Below are 23,449 nucleotides of genomic sequence, written 5' to 3'. Positions count from 1 at the left end.
CTCGGCAAGGTGCCAAGTACACCAACGATGGTGCAAAGGTGCATACCCCTCTATCTGCTCTCGCACGACATTAAGTATGCCCTGATGCCTATTAGATATGATGCCAACCTCTCTACCATGCCCAACCACATGTAACCATACTAGCCTCAAGAACCATCCCCAACTGTCATTGTTCTCCCTCTCAACCAATGCAAATGCCAAAGGAACTAAGTTGTTGTTCGCGTCACAGGATATGGCTATAAGAAGTGTGCCCCTGTATTTGCTAATCAAGAATGTACCGTCAATGGAGAAGATGGGACGACAGTGCCTAAAGGCCTCGACACACTGAGGGAAGCACCAGAAAGCACGGAAGAATATCTGTCTCCCGTCCTTCCATTCATTTGGTTTTGGTATGTACTCATAATGCATGCCTGGATTCACCGCTTTGATTGCATTGAAAAGTACCGGCAGCTGCTCGTACCCAGCCTCCCAGTCCCCATATATCATCTTCCACGCTCGCTGCTTAGCCCTCCAAGCTTTACCATAACTTATCACATAACCTCCATACAACTCCTCAACGGTCCTGATAATTGTCCTAACCTTCATGTTGGGTTCTAACTGCAATATTGCCATTAACCGCTTGGTAATGAGGGTTGATGTCAACTGTAGATGCTTCATTCTAAGCTCATGATCAGCACAATTGTGTGGCCCAACAATTTTTATGATATTCCACTTCCCCGTTACCTTTTGCTTCCTTGCACAAACCCTCTATGGGCAGCTTCCTTCTCACACACAACTGTGTAACGGCGCTCCGCATATGAATGTAACACCTTGTAAGGTCTCTTTCGTATCACTGCAAACGCATGCAACCACCTCTTCAATGCAGGGAAGTTCTTGAATACCCTACCCTTCTCAATTACCATGCTAGGGCCGGTCTTAGTAGCTTCTAGGAGCTCATCATCACGTCCTTCTGCAACGCATGATCGGAATGAGCAATATCGTTGAACTCGTAAACTCTTGGATCACGGTGGTCGGGAAAGATACGCCTGAACATCTCAACATCACTATCTGTCATCTCTCCAACAGGGCGATCATCATCACATTCAAGATCCATTCTCATCTCATATGCATCCGAATTATTCATAATTTCAACACTATTGGAGCCACGGAATCCATCTCCACAGTGCATTTGCGCAGCAACTGGGGGCACATCCATGTTGTCAGGAATATCTCCTGCAACATAAGTAAACATTTGAGGAAAGAAGGAAAAAATGGATGTAATGAAGGGGGTAGCTCCCAACAAGCGTGCGGATAAGACACTTACTCTGATGATTATGTGTCAACAGGATCTCATGAGGAGGATCTACCACAACATCAAGAGTCCGACAAGCATCTCCAACTACCTCATTAGGGGCAGATTCAACATTGGGAACCGTAGGTGCAACCTCCACGTTGATAATAGGTTCCGAGACAGGAGGGTCGAAATGTGCCTGCTAACCCATTGGTGGGGAAGACCAGCGAGGGATGGGCTCAACTGACACCCGACGCACAACCACATCCAAACTTTGGAACTGGCACTTCATAACCGATCTCACATACTTCTCCCATTGGTCCGCACACCGAATTGGGATCATCTTCCTTAGAAGGTTGGGAGGGGTACCTAGGTGAAGTATACCCTCCACTACGATACCATCATCTCCATGGCAATGTAGCTCCTCCCGAGCCCTTGTAACCAACTCACAAAATGAAAACTTCTCATCGAATAACACAGCCCCGCTTTGCATCTCAACAAGCTCAACATATCCATAATGATCTCTTTCCACGATGCCTCCATGATAGATGCTAACTAGGTTGTCCATCTAGTCCGTACACATAACGATGCACAACTCATTTGTAAAATAACAACTCATTTAGTAAAATATAAATGAACCATACTAAATACAAGATCTCTTGTATGAATTAACTAACTAAATAGATACTATCAAATTCACTACTAACTACTAACTACTAAGTACTACTAACTTTTAGTTATGTAACTAAGTATATAACTATTTAACTAACTACCTTACTAACTATATAACTTTGTAAAGAAAATTACATATGAAGAAAATTTGTCTAACTATTCTATCTAACTATCTATCCAACTATTCTATCTAACTATTATACCTACCTATCCAAATTCTACCTATTCTATCTAAATTATATCTACCTATCTAAATTGTATCTAACTATTCTATATTACCTTGTAGGGGACGGTCGCGGGGAGCGGCGGTGGGCGGGCGGTCGGGCGCGTGGACCCGCGGCGGGTGGGCGGGCGGTCGGGCGTGGGGGGCGGCGGGCGGCCAGGCGGGCGGCTGAGACTGGGGAGCGGCGGGCGGGCGGGCGGGCGACCACAGGGACGAGCGGCGGGAGGGCGGGAAGGAGCGGCGGGCCGGCGAGGAAATGTGCAATGCGAAACAGAGAAAGAAAACCTCCCGTGGCTATGTAACCGTGCTTGGCGCCAGGCTGGGTGGCACCAAGCGTGTGCGCCATGTCAACATCCAGGCACCTGCGTAAGGATCTAGGCGCCAGCGGCTCTGGCGCCGAGGCGTGTATGCTTGACGCCATCAATATTAGCGCCAAGCTCAGGGTCCATTTTTCGAAATGTTTCCTCCAAGGATCTATTTGTGAGAATCTTTCGAAAAAAGGGCTAAAAAAAGTCGGGTGCAAGTGCAGCTACAAACGGTAGTCCTCTGCAGTTAGCAGCCTTCAGTCTTCGCTGACTGCCAACCAGAGGATCTCCTTCCCCCGTTGTGAGAGGCCAAGAAACACGAGAGTGAAGCAGCGTCCATGGCGGGAGAGGAGGCTGGGAGGAGAGGTGTTCCCTCCCTGCTGAACCCGTCTTCGTCTTCCAGCGAAGGGCAGCAAGAACACATCGCCTCTGATGTCACACAGGTCAAAGCGCCTGCCCCTTATCTTCTCCTCGTTCTCTGTCTCTTCCATCTCCTTTCTGCTCTTTCGAATTCAGGTGCCACGAGAGATTGATTGTTCATGTGCAACGATTTCGTCAGCTCATCGGATGGACGCCTCTGATCGAGCTAAAGCGAATCGCCAGCAAGGATGGGGTTGACGCCCGGATCGTCGGCAAGGTCGAGGCATATCAGCCCCTCTGCTCCGTCAAGGATCGAAGCGCTTTGAGGTCTGACCTTTTCCTTCATTTTTGACTCACTAGTTAGGATGTGGAGATGGTACTCTGAACAGTTTCAGCTACCAGACTGTTTGTGGATCATCTGATTTAACCTTTAGCTGAAAAATAGCAAACTGTGAGGAGGGGACACAAGTCAACAGGCAATCTTGTGGGGTGCCCTGCACATGACTACCAAGTTCAGACATGTATGGCCTGCATTTTTGCTGTGCAATCCCATGCCCTTCATGGTCCTAATTTTCCCTATCAGGATATGATTTATGCTGCACCTAACTACCAGTTCCATTAGTTTCAAAAAAAAACTACCAGTTCCATTACTGTTCCTCAGTCATACAATTGTACTTGCACAGAGTACATAGTAACGCTTCTGTTTTCTTCTGAAGGATGATAGAAGATGCAGAGGAGAGGGGATTGATTTCACCTGGTGTCACAACACTCGTCGAGCCGACAAGCGGCAACTTGGGGTTAGGAATTGTCCTCATTGCTCTTTGCAAAGGCTACAGGTTTGTCGCAGTTATGCCGGGTCAATATTCACTTGATAAGCAGATCCTGTTGAGATACATGGGTGCAGAGTTGTACTTGACTGGTAAGTTGAGCTCTGGGAAGCTTAAGCTTTGGCATCACCTTACTTGCCTTTTTTGTTTTGGATTTTGTTTAAATTCTCAGTGGAATTGTATGGGTGACATTCTCCCCTTGGGTGACATATGCAGATCCAGCCCTTGGGTTTCCAGGCATAACCAAGAAGGTTGAAGAGCTCAAAGAAGAATTGCCCAATGTACATGTTCTTGATCAATTCTCGAACAAAGCAAATCCTGAAGCACATATTAGGTGGACTGGTATGGTTACTGAATGAGCCTGAATATGATGATTTTTGTTTCAGTAAACACGAGCTATTAGCTAATGCGTACCGATTCTTTTTTTTCCTTCTGAAATTTACACTTTCTTGATGTTTCAACTTGCAAGGTGGTGCTAAGCACTTATTTCAGTTTTTTCCTCCTCACATGACTATAATGCAAATATCATTGTATCACAACCTGATTGCCTGCGCCATGTTTATTGACCCTGTCATGGATAGTCCAGAAACCAAAACATATTGCACCAAACTTCCTGTATATTGCAAGAACTTGTATTACAGAATAGTGATAGATAGGAGTTTCTATCCTAGAGTATATACTCTGCTGGAACTAGTACAGCTCACTGTGCTGTTTCTACATGCTGCCATAATGCATTACATATTTACATGTTACTTACATAATATGATATACAGGACCTGAGATTTGGAAGGACACTGCTGGCAAGGTGGACATATTTGTAGCTGGTTCTGGCTCAGGAGGTACGGTAACAGGTGTTGGAAAGTATCTGAAGATGCAAAACCCAGCTATCAAGATCATCTGTGTTGAGCCTGCAGAGTCTCCAGTTGTTTCAGGTAATACGCTATTCAGAAACATAAATAGTTGAATATATGATCGTAGAACTCATGATTGTGGTTAACATAGGAAGTTAGATAGCCAGAGAAAAAATTGTCATTGAGTGGCTCTATGCTCCCAGAAAGTATTCCATCAAGTAGCTAATGTTTGCCTAGAAATAATTCACTTTCCAGTATGGCTGTATGGCCCCTACTGTCTATATATGTCTAGACTCCAGGTCATGCTTTGTTTGGACTAGCACAGGGTGATGTTTTCGACACTGAACAATTGCAATCAATTTTGCACATTGATTGGTAATGGCATATTGACATAGTATTACTATCCTTCAGGTGGCGAACCAGGAAAACATAAAATCCAGGGAATAGGCCCGGGATTTATACCTGAAGTACTGGACACCTCAGTTATCGATGAGTCTGTCACAGTGACCACTGAGGAGGCAATGGTGACCGCAAGGAGACTGGCCAAGGAAGAGGGCCTTCTTGTGGGTATATCTTCTGGAGCAAACATGGCAGCATGCTTGAAGGTTTGCAATATGTCCTAACTAAAGGCTCTTCCATTAACATCTATTCCCTCCGTTTCAAATTGTAGGTCGTTTTGACTTTTCTAGGTTCATAGATAATATTATGCATCTAGACATCCACTATATCTAGGTGCATAGCAAAAACTATGCACCTTGAAAAGCTAAAATGACCTACAATTTGAAACGGAGGGAGTGTCAACCATCCTGAAATTTATCGGTAAATCTTCAAATTAACATGCCTTTAGGTCGCGTCGAGAGAAGAAAACAAGGGGAAGATGATTGTCACCATGTTTCCAAGCGGGGGCGAGAGATACATGAACTCCGACCTATTTGCAGCTGTGAGAGAGGAGTGTATTGCCATGACATTTTGATCTCGCCACTTATTCAGAAGATGGCTACATTCCACGTAATGGTCGGCCTGTGCATTATGCAGCTGATATACGGTGATACCACAATGAATTGTGTGATTTTGCTACGGAATTTATATTCAAGAAATTTGTATGAACTGACTGGAGACAAGAGGACAACTAACTGTCCCAGTTAATTTATTTCAAAATTTTAGTTGACCGTATCATTTTCTGAGCTAACATATAGCCAACAAAACGCCTCCAAATACATATGGTCTACAAAGGTGAAACTTTAACTAACTATTTCTATAAAAATATGACATATTTCAATGGAAAATAATAAAATATTTTGAAAGTATTTTTTATGGTAAATCTATTAACATCTATTTTACATGTCAATCTGTATAGCCTCTTTTTAATATACTGATGATCAAAGTAAAAGAAAACGTTTGGTCGACAGCAGTTAATCCTAAAAACATGATGAATCAGATTGAGTAAAAAAAAAGAAACAAATGCACAATGTATTTTATTTACGCAGGTATTTAAGAACTACTTTGTACATGTACAAATTAATTAACTAACCAATATGCATCTAGTGAACCACATATAGCGCGCAGGGTGTCCAACTACGGTAGTGCACAATTTCATCATCTCGAATTGACAAAATCCCTTTCAAATCTGATGCTCTGATCAACACTTCTTCTTTTTTAATGTTTATTTGCAAATGGTCCATATGAAGTTTTTGCTTGAAAATCCGTTGTCTACTACGAGTATTTTGGTTCGCTAATGGTGTTCGTCCAGCGCCAGCGCCCAGCCGTCGTGTTCCCGCTGTCACGAGAGCCAAAACGAGGCGCGGCGCGCCACCTGCTCCTGTCGATGTCCGCCGCGCCGCCCTGTCGCCGCCGCGCCCGTCGCAACAGCTGCCAGTTGACGCCACGCCATATTAAGCTCCCCGCTCCTAATCTGGGCGTCTCCCCCCTGCACGCGCAGGCCTCCGCCCTCGCCGCCTTATTTATTCGCCGGCGCAGCGCGCAGGGCCGAGCTGCCATTGCCATACAAATCAAACCAGGCCACAGGAGCATCGAACCCAAGCCGCCCCGGCTCCGTGCGATCCCGTGCGTGCCGCGCCACACGGTCTCCTGACGGCGGCGCAGCGAGGAAACAAGCTGGCAGCGTGACCGGAGACGAGCCGCGGCGTGGTCCTTGGCCTCCCGATGCTCGCCGGAGGCTGAGGCCGCCTCGTTCGCCGCGCGGAGAGATCCCAGCCGTCCGAGCCCGGTCGGACGGCTGTGCTGGCGGTGCAAAAATAGCCTTGATGTTGTTTGCCGACGACGCGTTCCGACCAGCTCCAACCGAGGATTAGGCGGCGGCATCCCGTCCCGTTCGCGGCTGTGCTGGTCGCGCGGAGATCGGGGAGCGGCGGCGGCCGGCGCGCGCAGGGCGTTGCCCCTGCAGGACATCGCCAACGCCGAGCTCCGCGACAAGGACGCCACCGGCAGGGCGACCGAGGAGAGGGCCTCGTCCGGCCTCCAGTCCTCGTCGTCGTCGGAGGCGGCGGCGGCCATGTCGTCGCCCGGGCGCCAGCCGGCGGCCGCCTCGCCGCCTCCGACGCAGCTGATGGACCGGCGCTCGTCATCGGGCGGCGCCGGGGCGGCGGAGGCCGACCCGGAGCGGATCCCCGCGGCGGTGTTCGAGCGGGACGACCCGTCGGAGTCGAACAAGGACTGGAGCATGATGTCCACGGAGTCGGTGTTCGGGCTCCAGGTCGCGCCGTCCAGCGACTTCACCGGCTTCTTCCTGGCGCACCCGGAGCTCATGGACATCGCCACGCCGCCGCGATCCAGCACGGTCGCCACGCCGCCGCGCACCAGCGCGGCCGACGACGCCGACGACGACGACGCCAAGGCCCCCGTCATCTCGCCGCCCTTCGACAGCATCCCGGAGCTCCCCGATAACACCATGAAGGGCAACTACTCCTTCGCCTTCCCAAAGTATGCACATCTCGCCATCAATGGCATACAAGCACGTCCTTTTGTTTCAAAGTTTGTTCTCGGCTGATGAACAATACCTGATCGTGCAGCTTGATAGAGGACCGGAGGAACTTCTCCAAGAAGGCGGCTCCGCAGGAGGAGGAGCAGCCGGCGGCAGCGGCGCCGACATTGCCGGCTGAGGCGGCGCCAGCACCGGCACAAGAGGAAGCGCAGGCGCAGAGGCAGGCGAGCAGCAAACCGGAGGAAGCTCCGAAGCCGGCATCAGGAAAGGGCGGCTTGTTCTCGTGCTTCCCCTGCTGCTGATGAGCGAGCAGAATCCAATGTCCGAGCTGGAATGGCACGACGTCGCCTATGTAAATGGTCACTTGGGAGCTGTTTTAGAGTCCGATGGAGTGGCCTCACGTGTGTGCAGAAATGCAGGGTGTAAGGGGCTATGATTTTCCTGGTACAAAAAATGGAGTTGGGGCAGCAGAGGTTCAGGCAAGGGAGTATATATGTCAAAAATTCAGAGTGGCTATACTGGCAATGCAACGATCTTTGTACGTACTATGGCCTATGGGGAGACTGAACAATTCAAAGCCATTTCCCACGTTTTTTATAATTTTCTGTACAGTCCAATTCTGAAAGTAGACTTGTAATTGAAGAGTAAATGCTGCAATTCAGAATGCAAGTATTGCATACTTTTTGCATACAAGCAAGGGCATTGGTGCCTGGACTCTAAAAGGCCAGGGATGAAGGTACTTTGGCAACAAGAGCTGAAGGTAAAACAAGTGGGACAATAACAGGTTTATCAGGTAAATTGTAGCTGCAGTTCATGATGTGTGTATGATAAGTGATAACTACGGGCCGATGCTTACATGACAGAAAAGGTTCCCCTTGCATAAGACGAAAAATTAGTGAACTTTGCAAACAGAGGAGATTTAACTGCCAAAGATTTGAGCTATTTGTATCATGCGAAGTTACATTCCGCATGCCCAGCCTAGCAAAGCACATCGACAAAAGGAAATCTCCTTGGCCATTTACAGTTACAGCATAGTACACAAAATTCTGATATGGCATCTCTATCACACAGAACAGGCATTCGGATCTAGTACAATGGTAATGCTAAAGAACTTGCAGGTACTTCATGTTTGCATACCATTCAACTAGAAGACCTTACTGCTGGCTGGAGACTGGCGCTCCATCTTCATTCTGCACAGCTTCAATTGCTGGAGTTTTCTTTGCAACTTGTTTGGGAATATCAAGGTCATCTTGGATGCAACGTTGCAAAGGATGGGACAGAAGAATGCACATCTGACGAAAGAGAACGCGAGCAAGCCCTTGACCAGTCTCGAGAATGTACCCCTCATACTGGCTGACATGCTCAAGAGCATCAACCAAGGCATCATATACTTTCTGTGGACAGTTATCAGCAGTTGGCTTGTCATGGAGATAGATTATGTCCAGGGTGAAATTCTTTGGTTTTACAGGCCACTGATGGTGAGGCTTAGTAGAGGAACGGCAGTAGATGAGTACCTGAAATGATTAGCCTTGCCGCAGTCAAGACCCAAGGCATTATAATTGAAGAGATGCAAAGGAAATTACTACATATGAAACAGTGTGACATGATCAAATGAACCATGTTCAACATGCTGTGCACAGTAGGATAGATAGTGATCCGATGAAAATTAGCACCTCAACACAAAAGTGATCTTAGCATTTTACATATACTGAAACCAACAACCATTTCCAGAGTACAATAATTTACAAAGAGAGCCCTTTATGTTAAATTTAAATAACATGCGCGTGACAACAATAGACAAATTCTTGTCAACAAGGATCTACGTGACTACCACTTCTGCTTGATATGTTATTGGTTACCAAACACTAACATGGAAGAAAATTACCAGCTAGACATTATTTAAAAGCAACGTGACCCTGATTCGTAGTTACAAAAAGCTTACCACCCTGAGAAGCCGGCCTTGCGATTCTGCCATTTTCCCTTCCTGGCAAGCTATCTTGAAGAGCTGTGTGAGATCAGCTGTTGCATATCTTGATTCTGAAGCAGACAAGGAATGGATTGCCTCCATTGCAGAACCAACATCACTGCTGAAGTCCTTCTTAACCTTAAAATTCAAGGGTGAAAACAGGTCTATTAACCAAACTAATTGTCACATTCCGGAAACAAAACCAGTATCTTCACCAATAACTCTTAAAGCAAACTACAGAACAACAGCAGATAACATTGGGGAAAGTCGGGCAAAAATCTCACTCAACTGCTAACTTAAACCTAACCTAACCAGAACTCCCTCAAGTGGATCACCTCATAATAACATAACATTAAAATATGGAAAAACAACAGAGATCAAATGAGCAATTGTAAATTTGGGGGCAATATCCCACCTAACTGCTAGCTCAAAACAAAGGTAAACAGAATTCCCTCATGTGGGTCCTCTGTCCTTTCATATCTCAAATGGACGCTCAAACATTTATATAGTTCGCACATAACAGAAGGAATCATGATTTATAATCATCAAGCATTTCTGCACAAACAGGAATAGTGTCCTCTACAATAAATTTGGGGGCACTATCTCACTCAACTCCTAACTTAAACCCAACCTAAACAGAATTCCAGCATGTACATCCCCTCGTATACCGAACTGGACGCCCATACATATATAGTTCCACGCATCAGTGAAGGAATCATGATTTCTAGTACGAGACGACAGGGGGCCATATCAAACATTTCTTCAGGAATACGAGCAGTGCCCCCTACGATTTCTCATCGGAAAGGGCAAGGAACTCAAAATTCCGCCAAACGCAACCGAGAAATGAAGGGATCGGGTCACGGAAACCGCCGTACCATGGAGACGGTCTCGCCGAGGGAGGCGAAGGCGAAGCGGTGGTCGGGGCACATGGTGAGCTTGCTGTGGACGAAGAGCAGCAGCGCCTGCCTGACCGCGTCCATCCGCCTCACCGCGGGCCGGGCGCCCCCGGCACCCGCGGGCGGCTGCGGCTGCGGCGACGCGGTGGAGGTGGAGCCGGGGGACGGCGCGGAGGCGGCGGCGGACTTCATCTCGGCGCTCGCCTCGAGGTCGACGTCGACGCAGAAGAGGATGTCCTCCGCGGGGAGGCGGACCGGCGGCAGCGAGTAGCGCGGCGCCGACGCCGCCGCCGTCGCGGTGGGTGGCGTGGGGTCCGTCGCCATCGGGACAGCGTGGCCGGTGGGCTGGGTGCCTGGGTGGGGGAGGATGGGCTCGGTCGCCGGTCTGGCGGAATAGTTGGGTTGGGTTCGTTGGTCCGGTCGCAATTCGCAAAGGCCTCTTGGCTGCTGCGGTGCTGCCTGCACGCGGGCCAGGATTCCAGAATCGCGCTCGTTGCTGCACCCGAAAAGGCAAATATTATTTATTTAAAAAAACTTTCAGGATTGAATTCCATTTTCTCTACTTTTTCAATCCTCATGCATAATGCAGGGTGATCACCCCTCCCTGTGAAAGATCAGCAAATAGCGAATAAGTTTGCCACTGAATAACATTTGTGAGCAGTGGTGGCACCGAAAATTACTCTCACACACTAGTGACCGGGAAACCGAGCTTATTATATGAATATATCATCCATTGTAATTAGAAGGATAAATTGTGCTTGTATAATTTCTTTTTTTTCTCTCTCTGTAGAAATGTATCAAGAGATTTACCCGGAGAGTCCGGCGATGAAGACTTTGCCCCCAGATTCAGGAATAAAATGAATAAGCTTGAGATTTTCATGCGTTTTATCAGTTTATCGTGGGCATTGAAATATTCGGTATTTGGCATGCGGAAAAAATTACCACGCATGTTTTCATTTTTATTTTGGCTTGTTCCTGCGTGTAATTCTTCTCTCTGCGCAAAACCGACTCAAGTTTTACAGACACGTGGAAGCTGAGTAGGTATATGAAGTTTTTGCCTTCATTTTCACTAGTAACACTTTAGAAATTCAGTATTTGCATCCTGCTTTAAGGTGTTTCTGTCAGTAGTCTATTCTTGGGCCGCAACTCCGCAAGAGGTGGGCCAAAGTGCTTGCGGCCCGAAATCCCGAAGAAATAGAAAATTAGGAGGTGAGGGATTCAATTTCAAATTTTCAGGGATATATATAGAAAATGGGTGCAGTTTTATATAGTAGTAATAATTTAAAAAAGGACAGGTTTGTTTTTAGTCCTGTCAGGTTTTCATAAGATCTCCATAAATATAAGCTAGGAGGGAGATCTGCCTAAAGAGCAGCTGCAGCGTGAAGCACCACCGTGGGAGCCACGAAGACAATGAATGGCAGTAAAAAAGAAAGAGGTGTGCAGTGAGCAGGTGAGGTGAGAGGCAATATTTTAATCAAAGCACCAGGTGAAAAGTTGGGCACCAGGTGCCACGATTTGGAAATGGCACCCCGTCGCTCCAGCGCATAGCCACCCCATGACCTCTTTCTCTCTCTCTCTTCTTAGTAGTCTCAAAAATGCAACGCTGGAGCTGCTTAGACTAGCTAGATCGACCGTACAACAAATGGCAGGAGCATGTTTCAGCTTCATGAAATAAGCTTATTGCATAAATAAAGGGCTGTTTAATTAATGATTTTAAAATCATGACCATACGACATAAAAAGTTGAAGAATTTGTATATATCATCGTGTATATTTTGAGTTCTCGTAAAGCTTTTTATGTATCCCCAATATAGGTCTGCGTTCTTCACTTGCTTCACTTCCAATTTATTTTTAGTTCCTGAAATATCACGCACCTTGTGCTTCTTCACCCTTCTACCGAAGTGACTCGATCGGAGGTGCACCGTACATGTAGAATTACCAACCGTTTCGGACCCAAAATTCCGAAGGATGTAATTAAAGTCTGATAGGTTGGATTCCAACTTTTGCCAAGCTAAAACCATGGCAAGCCAAAATCAGAGCCCACCAAAGTTAGGGGAAGAAAGTTTTGTATTTACTTGGTTTAGTGCCAAAATTTGGCAGCCAATATTTTTCTCCATGTGAGTTTAAAGAACATGATTTTAATTACAAATATCGTTGCACCAGTTTTTTGATAATGAACCAAGTGATAGCCAAAAGTTTTAGGCATATTTTGGTTGGGTAAACATTGGCACCAGCCCTTACTTCGGCAATTAATCCTCTCATCGCGAGCAGGGCCTTAAATGCATCTTTGGCATCGCGCAACAACACTAATTGTCGTTCTAACCGTCTTACGTTGCAGTCTTTGATACTGGTAGTAGTCTTAGGCCAGTCTCAATGGGAGTGTTATGGGGTTTCATTGGCATTTTATCACATACCACATCAGCAAAAACTGCTGACTTGGCAGGCTATTTATGAGGAGAGAGGAGAGGGGAGTTTCATCCCTATGAAATCCACTTGGTACAGTTACCAAGTTCCATGAAATCTAATAAAATTTGTATTGGGCACGCTATGGTTTCATGACATGACACATTTGATCATAGGATAACGCAAAAATTAAATGATTTAGACTATCTATAAAACTGATAATACACCGAGAGTGACAGTTTCATTCCATTAAAAAGCTAACATGACACTCCTAGTAATAATGTGATGAAATCATGCGCTGAAACTGGCCTTACCCTAGCTGGGCGTGTTCACATAACGCAGCCATCCAGCTGTCGAGCGCGAGCGCAGCGCTGCGGTGCATCGCGTGTGTGTGGTCGCTCACGGGAACGCGGACTTGACGAGCAAGAGGTAGCACCCGCGCCTAGCTAGCCACTTTAATCGCGAAACACTAGTCAGGAAATCCATTGCAGCAGCCATAGCTGCTTTCAGCTAGCATGGAGTGCGTAGGGCCCCGCGCTGCTGCCTGCCTGCATGGCTGATATGGTGAAGGGTGAGGCCGTGAGGGTGAGCGTTGCCCATGCCGGCCACCAGCTGCCCCTTGCCGGTGACACTGACACCTCGAGCGGGCTTGGTTTTCACTTTTCCCTCGGCCAGCGCTCGGCTTCGTTCCCCATCTCATCTACCTCTCCTGTCGTCTTCTCGCCGTTTCTCCTTCCCTGGCTGCAGTCTGCGTACTTCGCCCCGGCCGGAAGAGATGGATCCCGACGGAAGCTATGCTTGTGAGCTTCTTCTTCTCCAACTGTCTTGGACTCCTGGCCATCATCTTCCGTTGATCTTTTCCGTGTCCTTTCCTTACCTGTCTGTTGTTGTTACAGGGCAAGCAGCTGCAGCAGAAGCGAGGAAGCCGTTGAGGCTGAGGGTGCGCTCCGCGGCCAGGGGCCTGCTCTTCTGGGGCCTCGCCGCGGCGGCGCTCGCGCTCTCCGTCATGCTCGCTCCGATGGGCTCCCTCTTCCTGCTGGTACGTACCGATGGCTCCCCAGCTATTTCATTTCTTCTCTTTGCTCGCCGCCGCGACCGGCCGACCGGCCGGCGACGTCGCGTGCTCGTCCCTTGGCTTGTTGAAATAACTTGCGGAATGCCGCGCCGTGTGCAGGGCCCCTGCGCCCCGCCGACCGACGCGGAGGCCGCGGGCCTGCGCGCCGAGGCGGCGCTGCTGCTGCTGTCCGGGGCCGGGCAGGCGCTCGCGGCGCAGGTGGCGCTGCTCGTGCCGTGGCGGCCGCTCGCCTACCTCGCCTGGGTGGTGGCCACCCCCACCTTCAACCACGCCACCGCCGTCCTCCTGAGGATCGTCGCTGCCCCGGCCATCTCCATGGCGTGGTCGCCGCCTACTTCGGACTATTCTCCGGCATACTGTTCGTGGCGCTCATCGCATCATGTGCCGTCGTCCTCTTCGGAAAGAAGTAGCTGCCATGCCATGCATTGGCCGTCCAATTGATCATAACCAATGCCTACTAGTAGAATAATCTCCAAGGCAAGGCTTGTTAGATAATTGAAACAATCTTTCCGGCCTCTGCATCGTACAATGCTCAATGCAAGAAGCCTAGAGTAGAATCGAAGTAGATCAAATTTGTTGTTGTCCACTGTCGTCTGACTGACAGCATCTATCTAGCATGTTCACTGTTCACCTTTGTGTGGCATATATGTCGCCACGTAGCTTCATTAGCCAAGGTTATGCATGGTTAGTACCATCGGAGTGATGAGTTCTTGAAAATTGTACTTTGGTTGGTATGCGTAACCTAACTATGAGTTTCCATTTCCTAGTTATTACTTGAGCTTATAGTGATGTTGGCATCATGTCTTAATTTACTTGTGCTAATGAACAGCCTCTGAAATCGACGACCCTAATGCAAGACACTGGAACACACTTCACAACAAAACAGTGATGCAATTGCAGTGTCCTTGAGAGAGATCATTGCTCTCATGTCTCAAGTACATGTCATCTCGTAGCTAAGGACAGTAAGAGGTAGTACTAACAAACTGCCGTCTATTTAAGAAAGGATCTGGCGAGCTCAATCAAACGCAGGGCGGCAGCGCGTTGCGTACTTGTGTTTGTGGTCAGTGGTCTCTCACGGGAACGTGGGTTGACGAACAAGGCCGCTACTCTACAAGCATCTATCGGGTAAGAGGTAGTACCTGCGCCCAGCTAGGCCTTGCAGTGCATGGCGACACTAGTCGGGAAAGCCATGGCAATGGCAACGCAAAGCTGCCAACCTGATGTGACGAAGGGTGAGCATAAGCGTAACAGCGTTGCCCATGCCTGCCGGCCAGCTGCTCTTGCCGGTGACATCTCGATCAAGTCCTTCGTTTTCGCTTTATTCTCCCCTCGGCTCCCCCATCTCATATCGACCAGCGACCACCTCTCTGTCCTCGCCTCGTCTTGCCGTTTCTCCTTGGCTCCTTCGCCCCGGCTGGAAGCAATGGATCCTGCCGGGAGCGACGCTTGTGAGCTTCTTCTTCATCATCTGTCTTGATCTTTTCCGGTCTCTCTTTTCCGTGCCCTTGCGGCCTTATTACGGGGCAACCAGCAGAAGCAAGGAGGCCGTCAAGTATGAGGGTGCGCGCCGCGGCCAGGGCCCTGCTCGCTGCTCCTCTGGCGCCTCGCCGCGGCGGCGCTCGCGCTCTCCGTCATGCTCACCCCGACTGGCTCCCTCTTCCTGCTGGTACGTAACGTGCTGATGACTGCTACACACGCGCGTGCTCCAGCAAGTTCGTTTCTTCATTTTGATCGCCCGCCGGCCGCCGTGTGTTCGTTCGCCCGTTCGTTGAAATTTCTTAGCCAACGACGCAGGGCCGCCCCTGCGCGCCGCCGCCGACCGACGCGTTCGCCACGCGCCTGCGCGCCGAGGCGGCGCTGCTGCTGCTGTCCGGCGCCGGGCAGGCGCAGGTGGCGCTGCTCGTGCCGTGGCGGCCGCTCGCCTTCCTCACCTGGCTGCTGGCCACTCGCACCACCAACCACGCCGTCGCCGTCCTCCTGCGGATCGCCGACTACTGCCCCGGCCCCCGGGCCTGTGCAGGGCGCGCTCGCCGCCTATTTTGACTGCTTCTTTGCCATACTGTTCGCGGCGCTGATCGCAGGCTCCGTCGTCGTCCTTTTCGGAGAGTAGTAGCTGCCATCATGCCACTGGCCGTGCAATTGATCTCATCAGTGTCTACCTACGACTACGAGTATCCAAGTAGATCGTGCGTACTGTCCACTGTCACACCCGGTTTCTGGACAAAACCGAATGCATCGCATATGTGTGTCAGGATCCGTTCTCACACATATGTTGACGTCATCAGTGAATACATCAAAGACAGTGCTCAAAAACGTACATAAATCAGTAGGAACTTTATTACACTCAGCGTGATAGACACGAAGGTCTCAGTGAATACATCAAAGACAGTGCTCAAAAACGTACATAAATCAGTAGGAACTTTATTACACTCAGCGTGATAGACACGAAGGTCTTTAATCGTTCACCGATAACTTAACACGCACGCGCGCGCACACAGCGCAGCTTCTCCACAGGCTTGACTGGTGAACACCTGCCTATAACTCCTCGAAGTCGTCGAAGAACTCCACGTCGTCACAAGCTTCTGAACAGCGTTTGAGCAAGGATGAGTACACTTATGTTTAGTACTCAGCAAGTGGGGGAAACATGCAAGGCTCACAAGGAATGGCTCAAGGCTTTAAGCGATTAGCGTTTTAATTGGTCAAATTTTATTAGCAGCACCTAATTACTAGATGTAAGTTTATACCAACCCAATTAAGCATATAACATTAACATTAACCCAAAGGTAAAGGTAACACAATTTATTCTCATCTTTAAGTTCAATTATCATGTGAGGGACCAAGCCGCTCTTAACCGTGAGCACGGCTGATATATCAGTTTACACTCTGCAGAGGTTGTACACTTTGCCCACAACTCGTGGTCCCCGTGTCGCACGGGTTTGCAAAGCCCTTAAACACTTCCTTTGGTGAGTGGTTGGGGGGTCCACTACGAAGCCTTTACAAAGACACGCAGATAACTGGTAGCCCGCTAGAGTTTCAGTAGCGATGCGGACCACAACCCGTTAATGAGACAGCACCTTAGCGAAGGCTACTGCTCCGGATCGTGCACCCAACACCTTCCCCCTCCTTGCCCTTTCGGTAAAGCCACCAGCTAACCACATGCCTAATTATTCAGCTAAGATTAGAGCTATGTGATGTTGTGGTTGAACTGTTTTCTTGGGTGGTTCTCCATGTTCCGATTAAAACAAGTGTTCTTGCAATTAAATAGGTATAGCAACATAAATAAAGCATGATTAACATCTTTCATGATTAGAACATTACCAACCCATAGTTAAGCAACTAGAAGGCTACCCAATATGATTAAACAGTTTCATACAAGGAAACATGATTAAAAGCTAGGTATATCCTTAATAAGCATTCCTGTCAAATTTATGCACATACAAGAAATAAATAAAGTGTTTAATCATGATATTATTGGGACAAAAAGAATATGCAGGGGGAGAAGGCCACTTGCCTTCCTCGGCAAACTAGGAGTACTCTTCTTCGAACGGTGGCTGCTCCTGAACTTGCTCCTCCGCGAACGTCACATCGTCTACACGATCACCCAAGGAAAACAAGCAAAGAATGATTAAAACAGTACAACAAACATATGCAAAGGCTTACAACAAACTCCTAAAACTAACGTTCATGCAGAAACGATCGCGTGAGCGCGAGAATCGCTGAAATCGGATTTAAAACGGAGAAGATATGAGATAAACAAGTTTTAGGGGCTAAAACAGAATTAACTATATACTTCAGGGGCTAGCAAGGAATTTTAGAAAGATATACTGAACAGTACATGCAAAAACAGAGAAACATAGGGTTAGATCTACAAGATGACATGGCTCGGGTTAAAATAAAAGATTCTAAGAATTGCAGGGGGTTATTTGTAAGGTTGGTGAGACACAAGAATTAAAGAAAAGAAATAACAGAGAGTTCAGGGACTAGATCGCAAAACATCTTATCGCACACAAAGCCATGGCCTACGGGGAGGGGGGCCTCGCCGGCACACGGGCGGCGGCGCCTCGGTGGGGGAGAGGGGGAAGAGAGGAGGAGGGAAGGAAGGAGAGGGCCCTCACCGACGCGGCGAACAGGAGGAAACAGAAGCTTGACGGCGGCGGCAAGAACTTGGGCGACGGCGCGGCGGTGCGAAAGAGTGGTGAGTGGGTATCAAAACGGAAAGAGGAACTCTGGGCGAGGTCAATGGTGACCTTTATAGGCCCTGGGGAGGAGCGGAAGGGGCTCCCGGGAGAGATCGAGAGCCGGCCGGCCATTAATGGCCTTGAAGCTTTGTGCGGCCGTTTCCGGGGAGAGGAAAAGAGGGGGCGGCAGTTTGAGGCAGGGAGTGGGGGAGAGGAGACGACGCGAGGTCGTGGAGGGGCTCGGGAGGCCGAGAGACACCGGGAGACGAGGGGGTCGGGGGGGGGGGGGGCGGCACACGGGCGGGCGCCGTGCGTGCGCCTGGCGCTTCAGGAGCCTGGAGGTGGGAGATGAAGGAGCTGGCCGGTTAGGCCAGTTTGGGCCGGCTGGTGGAGGAAAGGAGGGAGGTGGCGGCCCAGAGAAAAAGGAAGAGGGTTGGGCCGGCGCAAGGAGAAAAAGGAGGGAGGTAGGCCGGTTGAAAAAGGAAGGGGGGAGGGAGAAGGTTTGGGCCCAAAGAGAGAGGAAAAGAAGATTGAGCCCGCAGATTGGATTGGAGAAGAAAAGGTTTATAAATTTTGAAACTTTTGCAAACAACACTTCAAACAAAAACTAAACGAAAGATAAAAACTCATCAAACACTTGTCGCCTCTAAAATTAAATTTAAGTGCTCTTTAATTTATTTAAGACCGTAGTTTAATTAAAGTAATTTATTTAATCCTTAGAGCATGAAAGGCTAGACCGAGTTGCTTACATTGCATTGTGATGGAATTTTGGGTGTTACATCCACTGTCTGACAGAGTAACTACGTGCCTTCAGCCTTGTATGTTGATGTACTAGCTCCATCATTGAGGTGATGAGGTCACAAGGTGTTTCCTACTCCACAGTCCACACATCAGACACAAAGCAGCGTGCAACATCATCCATTGCGCTGCTAGCTGCACATGGCGCTCACCTCCTTCGCCTTCGCCCTCACCCCGAACCATTAATCTAAGCCCCTTGTCGTTTTCAGCTCTCGCCGCCTGCCTTCCCTGATCGGAGCCTCGTGGCTGATCTCTCTTCACTGCGCGCGGTCGCTCGCTGGCTGCCTACCTTCCTCGGCCGTCTCGTCTCATTCCCGGGCGATGCAATTACACTGCAGCTTCGCGCGCTCGTCGCGCACGGCGACACGCGGCGCTTATATGCCCGGTCCCCGTCCCGTCCCTTTGCAGAGTCGCAGGCGAGGTGTTAGTTCGGTAGTTGCAGTGAGCAACCAGCCGGCCGGCTGTGCTTGTGCGTTGTCACTTCCAAGTTTGGGCATGGAGTTTCATGGTGAGCACTGCACTCGATTGGTATCCTTCTCTCTTTGAAATTTGATCCTAGCTGGTGGCTGTTTTTCTTAATAGCTACCCATCGTCATGCAGTGCCCATCGCATCATCACATAGAAAAGTCGAACGTTCCACCCACAATAGTTGTCACCGCGGATAGATGGAGACAGAGAAACTTTGTAAAATCGCGTGTCATTTCTTTTGCACCATGTAAGAAAAAAAGAAGAAGGTATCTCACCACCTCCACCCACTTTTCACCTGCTGAGCTTACAAAAAGGTTCGCGGATTGGATGGGGCCTAATTGAAGTATGCAGCGGTCGATGGGCCCCACCCGGTAGACTTGATTGATGGGCCTGACTAAGTACTGACGCTGCGTACTTACGGCCCAGATAAGACACATGGGTGCGCGAATTTTGACGCGAATCAACAACTTTCCTTGGAACAAGATGGATACGGTCGGTCAGTACCCATGCGATCATGGTTATGTCAAATGTGAGGCCTAATGTCCCTCTTTGTTCCCTTTCTTGTTGGAATCCCCTAACATCTGAAATAGAGTTTCAACTTTATGAGTTTTTTTTTGGCTACGGTCATATGGAATTTGAATCTCTTCTAAGAGGCGAATTTGTAGTCAGCCAAAACGATTGTGATCGTGTGTATGCATTTTATTATTCAAACAAGAGGCGAATTTGTAGAAAATAAGACGAGCATGCGAGTATGCGACAAGGTGAATCTCGACCGGTGGTCCTACAACTACAACTCTGATGCGCGCGTGGCCTTGCTGTGATTCAATCTGTCTTGACGCCACATGTCATCTCTGCTCCAAGGCAATGCACCATGGTCCATGGCAGTATGGCAGTAGCCTGTAGTGGAATTTGGAAACCCTTCCACGCGAAGCATTACCCCTGGCGGGAGCGCCCTTCTGGCCGGTTTCAGCTCAGAGACCCGCGGGTCCCTGCGGCCCCAGCCCCGCCGCCTGCCCTCCCCGATCGGAGCGGAGCGTAGCGCAGGTGGATGATTGCGGGGGTGTTTGGATACGATGTGCTAAACTTTAGCAGGGTCACATCGGGTGAAAATTCGTGCATTGGCCTTGATCCGTCGGTTGTTTGCTTCTTATGTAAAATTGTTTGCTGCAATGCAGGGGAGCTGCGCGCTAATGAACGCGGAGGCAGCAGGCCTGCGCGCGGCGGCGGAGCAGCTACTGTTGGCGGCCTCAACGTAGGTGCTCGCGGGCACGACAGTGCTGCTCGTGCCGGCGCGGCCGGTCGCCGCCTTCGGCTGCCTCCTGGCCTTGCTCACCTGCTACCACACCTTCGACGTCCTCTAGATGCTCGTCTCCTGCCACGGCAAGCCCACGGTGTGCTCGCCTTCCACTACTGGGTCTACTTCATCATGATGGGGGTGGCGCTTATCGTCGGCGTCGACGTCTCCATCCTTTGATGAGATCACTGGCTGCCATGGCCGGCTTGCACGGTTGCACCGCTGCACGAAGCGGATCTCTCTCTCTCTCTCCCATGCGATCGAGAATCAGTGCATGTTTAGGAGTGTAAGGATCGGTGGCCCAAAGGTGTTGAATTGGACTTTTTCAAATTTCTAGAATAATAAAATCAAACCTTAACCTTAATTTCTAGTGTTGCCCAATCTACGAGGTTCAAACTAGAAACTAAGCACACTAGCAAATAAGAAAGCTAGCAAGGAGAGCACACTAACATGATCATCATTTCCTAAGGCAAAATATAAGCATATCATGAACAAGAGCAAAAAGATAAGTAAATTGCAGGAAGTAAATGCTCAAAGGAAATGCTAAAATGTAAAGAGTGAGGATACGAGACAACCGGATTTTTTTCCCGTGGTATCGAGGAGTTGACGCTCCTCCCCAATCCACGTTGGAGCGCTCACTAAGAGTTTTGCTCCCTAAGTCACAAAGATAAGAGTGCTTCACTAAGAATGCTCATTCTCTATCTCCAGAACGGCGAGCTTCACACCATGTACAAGATCTTCTTCTTGGGGCTCCCACAATCTGCAAGAACTCACCAAGAACGACCGGGTGACCAAGACCGTCTAGATGACATCAACCACCAAGAGTAACAAGCTTCAATGCTTCACTTGACCAGCACTCAGCTAAGCCATGAACTAGATGCACACTTGCTACCCTCCAACTCTAAGAGAAGTCCTTAATCTTGAGATTTACCAATTCACTAATCACACTTTAGCTCTAGCACACTCTCAACTACTCATGGGTTGCTTGAAGTCTTCAGGGTGTTAAGAGCAGCCCAAATGACCCAAGGGAGTGGTATATATAGACTAGGGAACAACAGCTAGGCGTTGGAAAAGTGTGCATAGAAAAGCACACCATCGGATGTTTCGATGGTCCTTCCTCCCCAGGGCATCGGAACATCTGGTCTCTCACAAACCAAGATTTTAACCATTAGAAAAGTAATAGTGAAAAGTTCATCCGATGCTTCATCCAACGGACTCGAGCTGGGCATCGGATCATCCGGTGCTGAAGACGTTATGGCCAAAACCTCTCTGGAAGGAATCAAAGAAAATATGCTTGCTCCGACGCATTCATCCGATGGTCACTTAGCAGGCGTCGGAACATCCCGTGCTGAAGGCATTTTTGACCAAAACTCTCTGGAAGTTGGCAAAGTAAATATGCTTGCTCCGATAGTCTTCTTGACATAGCATCAGAACATCCGGTGCTATGAAAAAAATTCACCCGATGGTGGCATCGTAACAACTGATGCCTCACTCCAGATTTCCAGCCTGAGAAAATTGCTCCGACGCAACTAGAAAATTGGGGGTCGGAACATCCGACGGTATTCTTAAACTTTCAACTCATCCAATTCAATCTCCTTTGAGTTTTTTGTCGATTTCTTTGCTTCTTGAGTTCTTCCATATGTTGTTTGAGCTACCAAGTGCTAGAGAGTACTAAGTATGCATCACATTCATGGCTAGCCTTGTATGGTCAAGCTACTATCATTGAAATCCCTCTTAATAGTACGGTCCATGAGTTACAAACTAGAAAAAATCTATAATACACTAAGTATCCTTCATCTCCTTGTGACATTTAGTACTAGAAAGGTCCTTAGCCTTGTCGCATTAGCTCCATGCCGCTTTCCAATTCAAATTGAGGGGCCATATACCAATAAACTCATGACATGATAACCAATATAGATTCTTCAAAACATACGGGTTAGTCACAAGTGAACGGTTGTCATTTATCATCGAAATACACCCTTACCAAAGGTGCGAAAGGGCTAGATGACGCCTAGGTGCTTCAATCTCCCCCTTTTTAGTGATAGATGATAACACACAAGTAGAGATATAGAATTTGAATTAAAAAGCACATCTCAAATAAGTAATGCATGACAAGATATGGAGAAGGTAAACAAGCACACATGCATTAACTTAAGGGAAAGCACATGCATGAGTAGATATGTCAACACACCAACAAGCACAAGATCCAAAATAACATGTCTCATGAAAAGCCACAAAAGAACCAACAAACTCCCTCTAAGCTCCCCCTATCTCTACTCCCCCTATCTATCTCCCCCTTTGGTAACGAAGCACCAAAAAGGAAGCTAAAAGCTCTAGTCCTACTAGGGCAGAGAAGAAGGCGCAGCTGCTTCAGTGGGCTACATCACATAGCCCGAGATGTCGGCGTCGGCATTTGAGACTGAGATAGAAGCGGTAGGAGAGCCCTCGGGATGAACTGGGTTGGCTAGAGCGGAAGGAGCTATAGGAGTGACTACCCCGCAGGTTGTTCCCTGTGGCCATTGGCTCTGCAGCCCTCCGCGGAGTGGTGCACAGCCACCGGCCACGGTGTATATATGCCGGGCCGCGGACGAGTGGTACTGCTACTCTGCTAGTCAGCCTTTCGGTATAGTCAATTTGGACTTTGGAGTTTCGGGGTTGTAGGTTCGACGTTCGACGACCTTGCTTGATGGATCTTGCTGGTGTGAGCTCCATCCTTCTCTCGTCTCTCAATCTCTCTTTGATTGTTTGTTGTTAGAGTCTGTCGATGAACTCCATCGATCCCTCCCCTCCCTTTCTAATTGTTGCTTTGATTTTCTATATACTGCTCAAGTCCGCTAGCAGCCGCAGGGGCAGCAGGGGTGGTGCTCGCCGCGGCGGCGGCAGCACCGCCAGCAGGAGCAGCAGCACCACCACCAGCAGCAAC

General features: G+C 48.8%; 3 protein-coding genes across 3 annotated transcripts; 2 read left to right on the top strand and 1 right to left on the bottom strand.

Moving 5' to 3' along the window:
* The first annotated feature begins 2,717 nt into the window (after positions 1 to 2,717).
* LOC117853030 (cysteine synthase) lies at positions 2,718 to 5,697 on the top strand. The gene is made up of 7 exons (XM_034735375.2): positions 2,718 to 2,913; positions 3,030 to 3,157; positions 3,547 to 3,749; positions 3,874 to 3,999; positions 4,431 to 4,589; positions 4,920 to 5,113; positions 5,356 to 5,697. Exons 1-7 carry the CDS (start codon positions 2,809 to 2,811, stop codon positions 5,479 to 5,481), a joined length of 1,041 nt encoding a protein of 346 aa, XP_034591266.1. The 5' UTR covers positions 2,718 to 2,808; the 3' UTR covers positions 5,482 to 5,697.
* Positions 5,698 to 5,832: 135 nt separating this feature from the next.
* Positions 5,833 to 8,049, top strand: LOC117853032 (uncharacterized). The gene is made up of 2 exons (XM_034735378.2): positions 5,833 to 7,448; positions 7,538 to 8,049. The coding sequence occupies exons 1-2, from the start codon at positions 7,021 to 7,023 to the stop codon at positions 7,749 to 7,751; spliced, it is 642 nt and encodes a 213-aa protein (XP_034591269.1). The 5' UTR covers positions 5,833 to 7,020; the 3' UTR covers positions 7,752 to 8,049.
* A 292-nt stretch (positions 8,050 to 8,341) lies between these two features.
* Positions 8,342 to 10,690, bottom strand: LOC117853031 (uncharacterized). Its single transcript, XM_034735377.2, has 3 exons — positions 10,291 to 10,690; positions 9,392 to 9,553; positions 8,342 to 8,963 (listed from the first exon to the last, which is right to left on the bottom strand). Exons 1-3 carry the CDS (start codon positions 10,633 to 10,635, stop codon positions 8,604 to 8,606), a joined length of 867 nt encoding a protein of 288 aa, XP_034591268.1. The 5' UTR covers positions 10,636 to 10,690; the 3' UTR covers positions 8,342 to 8,603.
* Positions 10,691 to 23,449: the final 12,759 nt, after the last annotated feature.

The sequence above is a fragment of the Setaria viridis genome, chromosome 4 (genome assembly GCF_005286985.2).
Source record: "Setaria viridis chromosome 4, Setaria_viridis_v4.0, whole genome shotgun sequence".
Lineage (NCBI taxonomy): Eukaryota > Viridiplantae > Streptophyta > Magnoliopsida > Poales > Poaceae > Setaria > Setaria viridis.
The sequence above is the reverse complement of the archived record's forward strand: the minus strand, read 5'-3'. Positions and strand labels throughout refer to the sequence as shown.